At 56.1% G+C, this 14,379-nt stretch overlaps 1 protein-coding gene across 3 annotated transcripts; it reads left to right on the top strand.

Moving 5' to 3' along the window:
• The first annotated feature begins 303 nt into the window (after nt 1-303).
• Nucleotides 304-13,146, top strand: Efnb1 (ephrin B1). Of its 3 annotated transcripts, none has more exons than XM_027935811.3 (5): nt 304-1,225; nt 9,656-9,933; nt 10,689-10,781; nt 10,961-11,086; nt 11,303-13,146. In XM_027935811.3, exons 1-5 carry the CDS (start codon nt 1,098-1,100, stop codon nt 11,713-11,715), a joined length of 1,038 nt encoding a protein of 345 aa, XP_027791612.1. In that variant the 5' UTR covers nt 304-1,097; the 3' UTR covers nt 11,716-13,146. The 3 variants fall into 3 exon arrangements, with proteins under 3 accessions (XP_027791612.1, XP_071462281.1, XP_071462282.1); XM_071606180.1 differs by lacking the exon at nt 304-1,225 and adding an exon at nt 6,780-7,033; XM_071606181.1 differs by lacking the exon at nt 304-1,225 and adding an exon at nt 8,493-8,834.
• The last annotated feature ends 1,233 nt before the right edge of the window (nt 13,147-14,379 follow it).

Genomic DNA, 14,379 nt, shown 5'->3' with positions numbered 1-14,379 from the left:
GGGCTTGTCTGGCCCAGGTCAGTGGGTCAGGGTTTTGACTGGATGTGCAAGGGGGAGAACATGCCGGCAGCTCTCGAGAAGCGCCAACTTCCCACGGGCAGAGCGCTCTGGGAACCGAGCTAAGCAGAACCCAACCCTAACCGCATGAGCCGCACATTCAGATTGGTGCCATCGGCAGCGCGGCGTCCTTAAGAGCTCCCTGAAACCCCGCCCCCTTCCTGCTAAGAGGGCGTGGCATAGGGCAAGGACCCCGCCACGGAGCTTGCTATTGGCTAGAAAGAGCAGGGTTGGCCTTGCGTTCGCCTGAGCAGGGGAGTAGACAGCTCAGCGGCAGCGGAGGGAGTCTATGCGCGCTGGACAGCAGTGGGAGGTGTGTGAAGCTCGCTCCGGCCGCAGACCCTAGGGCTTAATTGCCGGGGAGCAAGGACTCGGTGACGGGGCTGCCGGGCTACCCGGCTGAGGCTTCAAAGGCGCAAACTGATGGGACTGGCTCGCTTGGCAGCGTCTCCCCGCTCTTTTAAGTACACTGAGCGGGGCCCGCGCTGAAGTCGAAGCTGTCGGGGGGCGCGCAGCCCGGAGTCCCAGTGTGGCCCGGAGGAACGGAGCCCGTGTCAGGGCGACCCATTCGGGAGCCTGGGGACCGAGCTCATTTTGTGGGGATACCCCCACTTCTTCCCAGGGCCGCCAATCCCAGGACGGTCGAGGCGTCGGGGCAGGCACCGAATCCTCCGCGGGGAGACCCCGTCGGGGAGAGGGCGCACAGTCCCAAACTCTCTCGGGGAGCCGAGCAGAACAAGGCGGAATCACCCGGGGGCGCAGAGCCCCCGTCACGCCTCGTGCGGCAGAGAGGCCAGGGGAGCTAGTCCTCGGAGGCCGCAGCCCATGCCCGGGTTTGGGGCGCCTGCCCAGTGAGTCCTCCTGGCCGGCCGGGCGGAGAAGAGCTACACCGAAGCCGGCGGGAGGGGAGCACTTCAAGGCCGGCGGCTGCGGAGGATGGGCGCCTGAGTGGCTCAAAGCACAGCGCAGCACGGGAAAGCGAGGCGAGCTTTGCTGAGGAGACGCCAGGGGATTTCGAAGTGCAGCCTGCCCCCGGGAAGATGGCCCGGCCTGGGCAGCGTTGGCTCGGCAAGTGGCTTGTGGCGATGGTCGTGTTGGCGCTGTGCCGGCTCGCCACGCCGCTGGCCAAGAACCTGGAGCCCGTATCCTGGAGCTCCCTCAACCCCAAGTGAGTAACTTATCTGCTCTGATCCCTGGGGGTTGGAGGCACTCTAGGGTGAGGCCGCTCGCCCCCGAGTGCGTGTGGGGAGGTGTTCGGAGGAGGAGCGGCGCCCCATTTTGTCTCCTGCTTTTTCTAGTGTTTTCTTGCTGGCAGGCGGGGCAGGGTGCGGCGGGGTGCGGTGGGGTGGGGGTACTTGTGACCCCTCGGCTTTCCAGCCTTCGCCTCCGCACGTCCCAGATCAAGAGGAGATGATCGCACCAGGCAGAACTGGGGAGTCCGGGCGCTCAAGAGCGCACCCGAGAGCTGGGTGGGAGAGAGAAAGCAGTCCCCTCCAGGGCCCCTGGGAACGTGGTGGTTTTCTCCGAGAGCCGCTCCGGAGGCAAGCTTGACCTGGGTGGGGGACGAGGCCAGAACACAGGTTCCTCATTTGTTTAGCTGTGGGGGTAACGCGGCGCGGGACCCGGCGCCTGGGGCGAGTGGCAGCGCCTGTATCCCCACTCCAGCTTCTCCCATTTTCATTTCTTTCTTCCCTGTTTGCCTCCCTGGCTTTTTGCTTTGCCGTCTCTTCTTGTACCCCCCCTCCCTGCCGGGGCGGTAGAAAGGCGGGCGCCGCTCCCAGGCTCACAAAGGCGGCGGGTGGAGAGGGGCGGAGTGGGAGAGGGGTTGTTTGTTGGGGGGGGGGGTTCGATCCAGCGCCCGTCGGGGGTCCAATGGAGCCGGCAGCAGAGCTTCTTCGAGGGCCCGCCGGGGCGAAGAGTGGCGGCCGAGCGGGCGGCCGAGCGGGCGAGGGAGGTGGGTGGGGAACGAGCGATTCCTGCCCAGGCAGGTTCCTTTGGTCCCCTACTCTGTGTCCCCGAGATTGGGGAGCTGCGTTTAGCTTTTTTTTAAGGGATTGGGGGGATATAAAGGAGATCCTTTCTTTTCTTTCTTCTGCTTCCCTCCACAACTCTCTCTCACCTCCAAACAACACACACACACACACACACACACCTTTCAGGGCGGTGGCTCAGTGGTTTCTGCGCTGTTAGTGGGGAGTCGCTGGGGCTGTTGTGGTGACCTCTGGACCTTTTTCTCTTTTGGCTTACAGGACTTTCGTTGGAACCCGGGTTCAAAATCACTCTCCAGTTTTCTGGAGGTCCTGGCAGTGTGTGGACAACCCCACACAAGGGAAAACTGGGGGCTTTGACCTGCCCCATCCCTCCTCTCCAACCCCTGTATCTGGAATTTTCACTGTCCACTATTGCGGGCTCCCAGCTAACTTCCCCAGGCCCCTGTCTGCCGTGGCCTCTTGGTTTCCAGGGGCCGAGCATTTCTCAGCCCTGGAGCGGGAGAAAGTGGCTTCTTTAGTTCTCTTCTTGGGTTAAGATAGGCTTCTTACTACTGGTCGGTGGGATGGCTAAACTAGGGTCAGGGTGGACAATTCTGCTTTGGTACAAGGAAAGAGACTGGCAAGAATTTCTCCCTACCTAGAAGCCAAATGGAGTGCGGTGCTCTTCTAACTGCAGAGGCTCAAAGTGGTCTGGGGACCCTGGATTGCAGAGCCCAGGGGAAAAGGTTGTGTGAAGTGCCCAGTTATCCCCTGTAAGGATGGAAGCTGGAAATGCTCTCTGGAGCCTGGAGAGTTGAAATCTGCCTGGGGTAGCCCATCCTAGGGGCTCATGGGAGTGACCTAATTGCTCTCTCGGGTCTCTAACCAGAGATAGCATGCAGCTCCACAGCTGGAAAGGAGCCCTCCTGCAGAGTTGGGGGTGCTGGAAGAAACAAGATCTCTCCTGGAGCTTCCCCGTTTTTTGTGTTCTGAGCCTTTAGTGCTCTGGACAGGTTCACAGGTTTGGGGTGGGGATGGGGGGTGGTAGCGGACTCAGTAGAACCTGCCTGAATTCCATCCTGTAATTGAGCAGATCCTGGGAATGGTCAGGGACTGATCCCAATGCGCTCCCCCCCCCCCAGAGTTCCATCTACGCTCAGGGGTCTGGAATGCAGCCGTCTGCGTGTGTTGGCGCGGGGTGGGGGGGCAGGAGCACAGGAGGGAGGCACTGCCCTGGGCTCCACTAAAGCTCTGGGGGCTGCTTCTGCCACCGCGCCCAACCCGCAGGCTGCCACAGCCTTTCAAATAAACAGTCTCTCTCTGTCTCTCCCTCTGTACCTCCTGCCCGAGTTCTCCCTCCCTGGCCCGTGTCGGTCATCCTCTCACACCCTCCGTGAGCAGCGCTCACCTCCCCTCTCCAGCTCGGCTCCCTGCTTTCCCTCTTTCTCACACTCCCTCTCACTCTTAGTCACTCTCTGCCTCTTTTTCTCAAGTCCTTTTGTTTCTCGCACATGCCCGTGCTCTCCCTTGCAGGCTCATTTTCTCTCTTCCCTCCTCTCTTCCTCTCCTGGCTTTTGGTCTCTCTCCTAAGCCCTGTCAGGAGCTGGCACCCCCCCTCAACAAAAAAATCTCCCAGTGCCTATAAACCCTGCTTAATTGCTTCCTCATTGGGAAAAAATTAAAATAAAGAAGTGATGGGGCTGGGGGTCTGCTTTCAGGTTCCAGGGCGCACACAGCCCCAGCCTGAACTGAAAAGGGGAGCTGGATGGGCTGGCTTGAGACTCCCAGCTTCTGTCCCAAATTGGTGCTGGAGACTTGGGGGGGGGTGGCAAGAGCTGCTACCTCCTGGGCCCCTCCTGTCAGATTTGCCCCAAGAGTACTGAGTGGGGAGATGGGTTTGGTCCTTCTCGAGTTTGGTAGAAATCAGAGTGTGTGTCTACATGCCTGAGTCGGGGGCTGTGATCTAAATGGTCCCAGAGCGGCCCCCTCCCCCAGCCTCTTCCCCTGGAGACCTTGGGGCAGCCGGCAGGCCTCACACTTGAGTCCTCAGCCAAGTCCAGCTGCTGCAGTTCAGTCTCTCAGTCCTGTTCTGACCCCTTCCTGCCCCCCACTCAGGTTCCCCCACTTCTAGGGAGGGGGGGATGTGCCTGAGATCACATTACAAACCTTCCCTATGTGGGGGTGGGGGGTTCAGCTTGACATGTGGGACCCTTGACTCCAGCATGGGTGGGGGCAGCTGCAGACCCCAATTCTTGCTTGCCTGCTACAAGCCAAAGTGTTGGTCCCAGCCCCCTCACAGCTGTTGTAGCTCACAGTCCTGGGGAGGCCAGCTCAAGGGGCCCCTTTCCGGGGTGGCTAGAGACCTGACCTCTTCTACTCTGGCTGATTGGCCACAGGTGGGTGGGGGCCTGAGAGTGATGGGAACCCAGCAGTTTATTAAAGTTGCCAGTTGCTCTGCCTCTCTACCCCCACCCAGAGCAGCCAGGCAAGGGCAAGAAGGGCCTGTGAGGTGCGGGTGAGGGCTGAATTGAGGGTTCCTTTTCTTCCTTTGAGCTCTCTGTCGCATCCCCAGCTCAGGTAAATGGGTACTCCTGGATACTACTGTGCATCGCTGTTTTCTGGGGTTAGGAGTGTGGGGAGAACAGGCCAGTCAGGAGGCTGCTGGTTGCCATGGGAACTCCAGGTTTGGGGGAGGGTCCACCCTGTGATTATTAGTGGAGCTGAGGTGGGGGATGCTCACCAGCCTATTCTGGAATCTTGGCCCTGTGAACCTTTGAAGCCCCTACTGGGTGCGTTATTTTTGTCTTGTGTATTGTAGTGGTTTGGGATCTGGGCGCTAGCAGCCAGGGGTGTGAGCATTTTCTACTCCAAAACGACACTGGTTGGCATGCTAACTAACAGGCAGGCAGCACCTTGCTCCTTGCCACATAGTCTCCTCTGTAATCTCATTGGATGCTCCCCACAGCCCTGGGGAGTAGGTATTGGTCCCATTTTCCAAATAAGGGGGCATATGCCCAGCAAAGCGAAGTGACTTGTCTGAGATCAGTTGGTGACTTGTCTAAGCCATTCTTTCCACATCATCCTGCTGCCCCGGAATCTAGGAAACACAGGAATTTGAGGTAGGGCTCTGCCAGAGGTGCTGGCCCCCTGCTGCCCCTGGCTTCCACTCTCACCTCAAAGGTAGGCATGCATCTGCCCTTGTGACTCAGGCCCTGTGTAACATAAGGAGTGCTCCAGCTTCCTCATTTAACTCCCTAGGCTACCTCCCAGGGCAGCCTGCTGGGGCCACCTGAATCCCAGGCAGCCAGCTAGCATTGTGGCACTCCCCCCTGAGCTCTGAGTAGCTCTGGGCCAGGAATCTGTCTTCCTCTCAGGGACACCATGGAGAGCAAACAACCTGGAGGTGGTGTTAAGCCTTCCCCAGTGGACACTAGTTTTGGCCAGCTGGGGCAGAGGGGTGGCCATAGTTCATGTAGGTGGTGAGGGTGGCTTCCTCTGGGACTCTCCTGGCTTCCCTGCCTCTGACAGAGCTGTGTGTGTGCCAGGACCCAGCTGCTGTTCCTGCCCACCCACGCCTGGGCGGGCACTGCTGGGACACGCCAGGCCTGCTCCTGCTGCCTCGGGGGCTGGGTGGAGTTGGGGGAGTGAAAGAGGAGCCTTTAATTTGGGGGCTCCCCACCCTAGCTGAGATGAGAGCAGACTTGAGCTCTGGCTTGGGGTCCGTCCTCCACTGGTCTTGCCACCCTAGGGGAACAGGCTCAGTAGTGGTAGGGTCACCAAATCAAGGCTGTATGTGGCTCAGATCTTCTGAGCTTGCATTTGCATGGTCTTCCATCAGACTCCACCTTCACCATTCTCTGATGACCCTGAGTCTCTGGCTGAGGAAAGGGTGGGAGGGAAGGGAGTTTAGACCCAGTGGTATGCAGGCAGCTTTCTGTCCCTGCTGCAAGATCTCCCCCTGTAGATCATCTGCAAAAGGGTGGAGAAGGCCTCTTCTGGACAGAAGATACATGAGGGGAGGGCAGGGAGACATTGGTTTCTGACCAGTCCAGGGCCTTGAAGGTTGCTGTCCCCAGATCCTCTAGGCTTTTCATATACCAGGCTTCTTTTGAGCAATCATGATATTACCTGTAAGCTCAGTAGAATGGCTGAGGGAGGGCTTTGGGCTACCCTAGATGGGAAGGGGCCAACCATAAGACAGGAGCCAGAATAGTCCTGGCTGCCTCCCCCAAGTCCTTTTACACCCTGGGGTGGCTCCCTGGGGTCCCCAGGCTATCAGAGGCTAGGGAGCAAAGGCTTCAGGGGTTACCATGGCGACCTGCTTCAGGCTTCCTGCTGGGCCATGTCAATCCCCTTATTTTCCAGAAAAGGGCTTTGTCTGGGGGTGGCCCCAGGCAGGAAAGCTTGGCTCAATAATGGGGGGGGGGGCGTTAATAGTTTTTGAAAGGTGTGGAGGATAGAGAGTTTAACTTAGACACATGTTTTCCTTCTCCTCTCCTACTCCTAACCTGGTAAGAAAAAGGAGAGACACAGAGGGTCTCCCTATAAAGTGTCATTAACATTGCTCCTGGCTTAGGACTTCACTCTCAACGTCCACTCTTGGTGATCCCTCGCACTTTCTTGGGTTTCTCACAGGCCAAGATGAAGTTTGCCCAGTGCTGGGGCAGGGGGAGATGCTAAGCAGCTACCAGTGTGGGCGATTAGGGTCTGGGACATCAGGTCTCATCAGATTCCCCTGCCTTTCCACAATTTAGGGGAAGGTGAGTTTCCCTCTGCCAGCTTCTATGCAAATGAACTAATGAATATTTATGAAGTTTGTTCACTAAGGTTGGCAAGACTGAGGGGTATTGGGAGCAATAGTGCCCCCTCACATCCCTACCTTGTAGACTTCTGTTTCCTCAATGTCCTTGGGTTCAAGGTAGAACACTGAGTAGACTTGTTCCATCTGGGGCTTCTGGAGCCTGGGTGGCAATGGCAGACTGCACCAGGACAGACAATTCTCCTAGGTGAGTAAGCCAGGGCCAAGTGGTTAGAAAGGCAAATTGGGGCCTGGGGATATAGTTCAGTTGGTAGGGTGCTTGTGTCGCATACCTAAAGCCCTGAGTTCAATTCCCAGCACCACAAAAAAAAAAAAAAAAAGAAAAAGAAGGAAGGAAAGAAAGAAAGAAGGAATAAAAGAAAGATTGGCCTGTTTCTCTTTCCAGTACCTTCTGTGTCTTTTTGAGGTACAACCAATGTTTTAGGTTCTCTTAGACCTCTAGGGATTATCATCCTGGTTGGCTTCTGGCCCCTCCAGTTGACTTTGAACACCTCTCTCCTCAGTGGGAGCATTCATCTGATCTCTGGAAGTCTCTAATGTTTCTTTGGGCTCCAAGATGTTTAGAAATTGTCTGTTCCTGCCATCTGGATAGAACCAGTGTGGGCACTGGAAAGTGACAAATGCCTTGGGAACTATAAAAACTTCAGTGAAACTTGTGGGCTTTGCATGGTACATGGAGAGGGGCATTTCCTCTCAAATGTTCATTTGGGCCTCCGTCCCATGCCTACTTCCTTTCTGGCATTTACCCTCCTAAGCATCAAGATGGCAGCTCCCAGCTTGGTGGAGCATCATGTGGCAAGGAAGGAGGGCTGCTTTTCTTCATCTACTCCATCCACTTGATGAGTTCCCTCCTGTGGATGAGGACACAGGGTTTGGCAATGTGAAGGCATTTGCTCAGATCTCCCAGTAGTCCCTCATTGTTTGTTCCCACTGTGTGTCATGAGCCTTCAGAAAATGGAATCACTCTCCTCCCAGATGATCATAGGAGCACGTGAACTGGTGCCCTTGGCCAGCACAGCTGGGCAGCATGTCTGTCTCCTTCTCCTTTTTAAGCACTACCTTAAGCCCTCCACTACCGTGTTAGAGAGTTTTTGTCACCAGGGAAATGAAACCCACCCTGCTTGTCCTGGCCCTTGAGGCCTTTCAGTCTGGCCCTAGCTGATCATTTCCACCTCTTTCATCTTTCCCCTGTCCCATCCACTGCTGTCCACCTTTGCTGCATGTTGGATTCTTATGCTTCACACAGGATCCACCTTCATCCTGCCCTTTCTATGGAACCATCTCTGAGCCATCTTTTTTTTCCCTCGACTGCCTCTATTTAGCCCTTGCTGCTTGAAACACCATCCTCACAAGTAACCTACAGCTAGCCTAGGGTTATCTTTCACTAGCTAGAGTGTGGGCCTTTTCTGGGCCAAACCGAACAATAAGGTCCTTGACAGTGGGGCTGTTTCTTCTCTTCCTATTTCCAGTCTAAGAAACAAGACTAGGCTCAGGGGTACTTAGTGTTAGTGCCTGATCTCTGCCTGTTGGCAGATTATTGCTAAGAAGGATTTGGAACTGTTGAGTGCCTACTGTGTGCAGGGTGTTCTCCAGGTGCTGCCTCTTCTCTCCACTACAACCCTGGGAGATAGGGGCTCCTACCACCCCCAGTTTACACGTGAGGAAACTGAAGCTCAGAGAGATCAGGCAGCTCATCCAAGTCCACGGTTCTAGTCAGGGCCTAGCATTGCCATATCATTCCCCAGTCTGTTCTTTTTTCTACATGCTACTGTTGCACTCTCAGCTCTCACCTGCCTAGGCTCAGAAATGGGAAGCTCTGCCTTCTTACTGTGCTTAGGCAAAGGCAGAGTCGAACGCATAAGTGGCCCTAGACAGCCACCCTTCCCTGTTATACTCTGGTGCCTGGCCTCCTAGATTACAGCATGAACCCTGGCTCAAAAGGCATCTGTCTGTCTACTCTCAGGATGTGGAATGGGAGCAGTGTGGAGGTGAGGGGTCAGAACACAGATGAATGGGGTTCCTGAGGCCCTGTCTTATGTGATTTGATGTGTCTGGGTCGGGCCCCTTCTCCCCCTCCCTCTGTTCTTCTTAGGAGTGAAACTGGCTATTTGTGGATTCAGGCTATTTTATTATGGGGGTGGGGTGGGTCACCAGTAGGACATTCTGGAGTTGCACCTGGCCAGTTACTGTGACCATCATCCGTTGGCTCAAGGCAATGCCTATTCCTTTCTCCTCATCACACCCAAGATTAATAAGGATGGGGGAAAAGGCATGGGTCCCAGACAGGTTGAGCTCCCCCAGCTTTGGGCTGGGAGCTGCGGGGGTGGGAGTGAAGGCATGTGTGGGCTTGCTCTGTGTGTGTGTGTGTGTGTGTGTGTGTGTGTGTGTGTGTGTAGGAGAGAGGAGAGAAGGTAGCAGTGACCATGAAGGAATGTGAATGTGTTAGGGAGGCGGGGGGACAAGGTTGCCACCTCCAGACAGCCTGGGCCTGACACCTTGGTATCCAGCCCATTTGGCCACGTCAGCCCCCTGCGGAAATGCCACATTAGGACAAAGGGCTCCCCCAGCCAGGCAGTGCCCCACCCTGCCAAGCACTCAAAACCTGGCAGCCTTGCCCATGGGCCACCCCTTCCACACCCTGCTGGCAGTGTGGTTCTCTCTCCCCACCCCCAGCCTGAGGATGGGGGAAGGGCAGAAGGCCTACTCTCCATATCCCCACCCAGAAGGCCCTCATTGCCTGTTCCCTTCATTTTGGGCTGGTCTGGGCCCCTACAACCCTGAAGCTGACCACCACCTCCTTTCTGGACAGGTTCCTCAGTGGGAAAGGCTTGGTGATCTACCCGAAGATTGGAGATAAGCTGGACATCATCTGCCCCCGAGCAGAAGCAGGGCGGCCCTACGAGTACTACAAGCTGTACCTGGTGCGGCCAGAGCAGGCGGCTGCCTGCAGCACTGTGCTGGACCCCAATGTGCTGGTCACCTGCAACAGACCGGAACAGGAAATCCGCTTTACCATCAAGTTCCAGGAGTTCAGCCCAAACTACATGGGCCTGGAGTTCAAAAAGCACCATGATTACTACATTACCTGTGAGTCCTCCCGCATTGTGTGGCTCTCTTCCCTCCTGCCCCAGTAGAAGCTTCTAAGTGGTGCAGTGAAACCACACACAGTTCAGGTCCTACCCTTTGAAGACAGGCGTGCTCCCCTCCCAGCCTGGCCTTGGAATTCTGGCCCTAGCATTCCCTGTGTGGCCGGCCGCCAGCTTGCCTTGGCACCAAAGGTTGGGTGGGAGAGGCCTCCAATTCCTGTTGCTTTCTGTCTCCTTTTCTTGCCCACCTAAGATCTAATCTTGGGAATGGCAGAGTTGGCAGAGCCCTTTGGGACCAAGCAACTTCTGCCTTTTTCTTATCAGGTAACTGAGGCCACCAAGGGACCTTTGGTCACATGGGGAGTTAGAGATAGGTTTGGGACTCTAATCTGGTTCTTCTGATCTTGAATTTCTTCCAGTCCACGTAGAAGCCTCTCTCGTGATGTCAGGTCTAATTGCTTTGCCTCTGAGCAATATCTCTTAGTGGGAAGGCATCTCTTAATGTTGTCCCTGTAAAAAGAGGGACCAAGGCCTGGGCATGGGAGAGGAGCACTGCCTCTTGGGGAAGGACTTATTCTTAGCCTGGCTGGGCTGGATTACAGTGTTCCTCACAGGAGGGAGGGACGTAGAAAGGTTCACAAGCTGCTTGCCACTCCCTACTCCCAGTTCCATCTCTGTTGGCTGAGGCAGCTTTGAGGTTTCTGGGTAATGCAGGCAGACATTCCCTTCTTCCTGACTTCTCTGGCTTTCCCACAGCAACATCCAATGGGAGCTTGGAGGGACTGGAGAACCGTGAGGGGGGTGTATGCCGTACACGTACTATGAAGATTGTCATGAAGGTTGGGCAAGGTGAGTGGCCAATGTGAGGGTCCAGTTAAGCCTTTGGAATGCATATTCCTGGCTGGCTGGGGTGTTGGGAGTGGGGGAGGAGGACCGGGTTAAAGTAGCTAAGGTCCCACATTTAGATGACCAAGGGCATCTATGCTGGCAGGACCCCTCCCTCTCATCTGTCCTATCCCTGCCCTCAGATCCCAATGCTGTGACACCTGAGCAGCTGACTACTAGCCGGCCCAGCAAGGAGGCAGACAACACTGTCAAGACAGCCACACAGGCCCCTGGTCGGGGCTCCCAGGGTGACTCTGATGGCAAGCACGGTAAGTGTATATGCTCCAATGCCCTCTCAGGCCCCGTCTCAGAAGAAACCTAATCTGGGCCCACCCTGAAAACTGCCACATATCTGTAGTAAATTTGGATGGCAGTGGGCACCCTATGATGGCTTCTTCTGACTCCAAGCACTATTTACAGCCATCAGTGTCAATGGCACCATCTTCCCCTGACTAACCATTCCTCCCTCCCTGCCACTTCCTCAGAGACTGTGAACCAGGAAGAGAAGAGTGGCCCAGGTGCAAGTGGGGGCAGCGGTGGGGACTCCGACAGTTTCTTCAATTCCAAGGTGGCACTGTTTGCAGCCGTGGGTGCTGGCTGCGTCATTTTCCTGCTCATCATCATCTTCTTGACGGTCCTACTACTAAAGCTACGCAAGCGGCACCGCAAACACACACAGCAGCGGGCGGCTGCCCTCTCGCTTAGTACCCTGGCCAGTCCTAAGGGGGGTAGTGGCACAGCGGGCACTGAGCCCAGCGACATCATTATCCCCTTACGGACTACAGAGAACAACTACTGCCCCCACTATGAGAAGGTGAGTGGGGACTATGGGCATCCGGTCTACATCGTCCAGGAGATGCCACCCCAGAGCCCAGCGAACATCTACTACAAGGTCTAAGTGCCCAGCATGGCCTCGGGCCCCCGAGGGACAGACGGCCTGGACCGGACCTCTCCTTTCTCCCCCATGCCCCTCCCCTTGCCAGCTGTGCCCACCTTTGTATTTAGTTTTGTAGTTTCTTGGCTTTTATAATCCCCCATTTTCCCTGCCCCCTGGGCTTCGGAGGGGGGTGTTTGTGCCCCCAACCCCCATGCTCTTGTGCCTTCCCCCTCTGGCCAGGCCTCTGGGCTCTGTGGGGGCGCCCTTTCTCGGAGGGCAGGGTTGGACGCTGATGGACAGCAAGCAGGGAGACGGCCCCCTGGCCCTGCCCCCTCCCTTGCCCCCTTTCCCCTTTCCCAGGACTGCTCGTCCACTATCATCACTGTTTATAATGCTTTTGTGTTCATTTTTTTAGCTGTCAACTCATTTTCATCTGTTTTTTTGAAGAAAAATGGAAAAATGTACAAGGCAGCCCCTCCCCAGGCTCTCTGAGCCTGCTCTGACCCAGTATAAGAGGGCCTGGGGCAGAACGTGGCCAGCCAGGAAGCACAGGACGGCATTTCTTTTATAGGCTCCTTGGTATTTCAGGGGGGTGGGGTGGGGGTAGGGCAGGCCAGGGCCGTTCCTGCCCAGGAGGGAAGAGGAGAGTGCCATTGTGCAAGGTGTCCCGCCCTCCCCTCCTGACCCTCCTTCTACAAAGCTGATCCTGGCAATGGGGTAGTGGCTGCCACCCTTCCACCAAAAAAAAAAAAAAAATCCCTTCCTTGTGGGATTCTTGGGCATCTCCTGCCTCCCTCACTCTCACGGTAATTAATGTCTTAATTGGCTGTTGCCTGGGGAACAGGAGAGCTGCTGCAGGCAGATGACCTCATGGGGGGTGGAGGGAGGTGAGGTGCCCAGGTGGCTATTTGCCCTGCAGAGCTGGGAGTTCCCCCAGCCCTTTTCTCTCCTCACCTTCAGCATCCCTTGGCCTGGTGGGGAAACAGAGGCCCAGGGTGGAGACCTAGGCGGGTATAAGGCTAGGTGGTCTGCTCCTTTTCTGGGCTCTAGCATAGTTGGGTGCCCCCCACCCAACCAGCTCCCACTGTCCCTGCTCCCCAGTCTTGGGCTGGAGCCTGGAAAGAGGAAGAGGCTGCCCCAGGCTGGGCCAGCCCGCCGTGCACTTTGACCCCTGCTCCTTGCCAGCATGGCTGCTAACAGACTGCCACTTGAGTGCGCCTTGCAGGCACTCCCAGAGCGGCCATGCAAGGAGCTGGCCTTACACCATCCACCTCCACACTGCCTCCTAGCCAGCCGCCCACCCCAGTGCCAGGTGGGAGAGGGAGCAGAACAGCCAGCCCCTTCCAGGTGGCAGTTGGAAGGGTTTTTTGTTTTTTGTTTCTGTTGCCATTTGTGTAAATACTAGTCTTTTTGGAAAAAAATAATGTAAAGATGTTTTGTATAAACTCCGAATTATTTTCTTGTTGCTTTTTTCTTAGAAAAAATGAGAACTAAAAAAAAAAAAATTAACCACATGGAGAAATGGGTGTAAAATGGTGTCATGATGTTGGGAAGTGGAGCGTGAGAGTGTGCACACGTGCGTTGGTGTGCATTTGTGTGTGTGCGTGCATATGTGAGATTCCGTGTGCCCCAAGTCACTGGTAATGTGAACAGAGTGGCCATCCTAGCCAAGCAAAATATTTCAAGTGCCCCATGATCCTGCTGCTCCCCTTTCCCTCAGGTTTCTGTGTCTCCTTGTTCTGCCATGGAGCGTGGAACCATTTTCTCGTGTCCATCCTTTCACCTCTGTGGCACAGGCCATGGACATCTGCCCAGTCTGACACCAGGCTCAGCTAGAAATGATTGGTGGGGGAGGTGTTCCCATGGGGACCTGGGTGTGTCTGCAAGTACTGCCACCACCTGGCTGGGGCTAGATCTGGGGCCTGCTGGCAGGCCCAGCCCTATTCTGCCTCAGGACACCTGGAGGTCGATAGAAATAACTTCCCAAGAGCTGAGCTTTGGCCGCAGCCCACTGGGGTGGTTTCTGGCTGCCCAGTCCACCTCTCAGCCAATATAATCTCCCTTTACCTGTCTTTAGAGCTCGGCCACACCAGAGCCTCCACCATGGCTTACGTGGGGCTTCTGGCTGATAGTGGGAGCCCTCAAGCTAGGGCAGCCCTGTGCACCCAGCCTCCCTCCCACAAGCTGATGAGTAACTTGCTTGGGTCAGAGAGTATGGAGAAGGCCCCGAAGAGGGTTTGGCCTGGATCCCACAGCAGAGACACAGACTGGCAGGGCTTAGGGCCATCCTGTTCTAACCTGGAGGAGCCTGTGGGCCTTGTGGGGGGACTCCCTGTGGAGATGCTAAGACAGATGTCAGGGGAGGAGGACAAGTGAGATCCCAGCAGCTAAAAATGGGTAAGAAGGCAGTAGAGGAAAGGAGGAGGAGGAAGGAAGGGGAGGGTGAGTAAGGGATCCAGAGCAGGAAGCCCCAGCAAACCAGCCAAGGAGCAGGCAGGCCTCTGCGGGAAGTGGGGAGCGCATGGAGAAGGCAGGGGGAGGAGAGCCCTGGGACTTGCAGGCAGAGGGAAGGGAGGCTGGGCTTGGGCTGGGCTGGGCTGGGCTGGGGTGCTCCTGGAGCCAGCTGGGGCAGAGGCTGTTTATTTGGTTTCTCATTAACCAAAGGAAGTGCCTGGATCAGATGTG

This window comes from Marmota flaviventris, chromosome X (assembly GCF_047511675.1).
Source record: "Marmota flaviventris isolate mMarFla1 chromosome X, mMarFla1.hap1, whole genome shotgun sequence".
In the NCBI taxonomy this organism is placed as follows: Eukaryota; Metazoa; Chordata; class Mammalia; order Rodentia; family Sciuridae; genus Marmota; species Marmota flaviventris.
The sequence above is the reverse complement of the archived record's forward strand: the minus strand, read 5'-3'. Positions and strand labels throughout refer to the sequence as shown.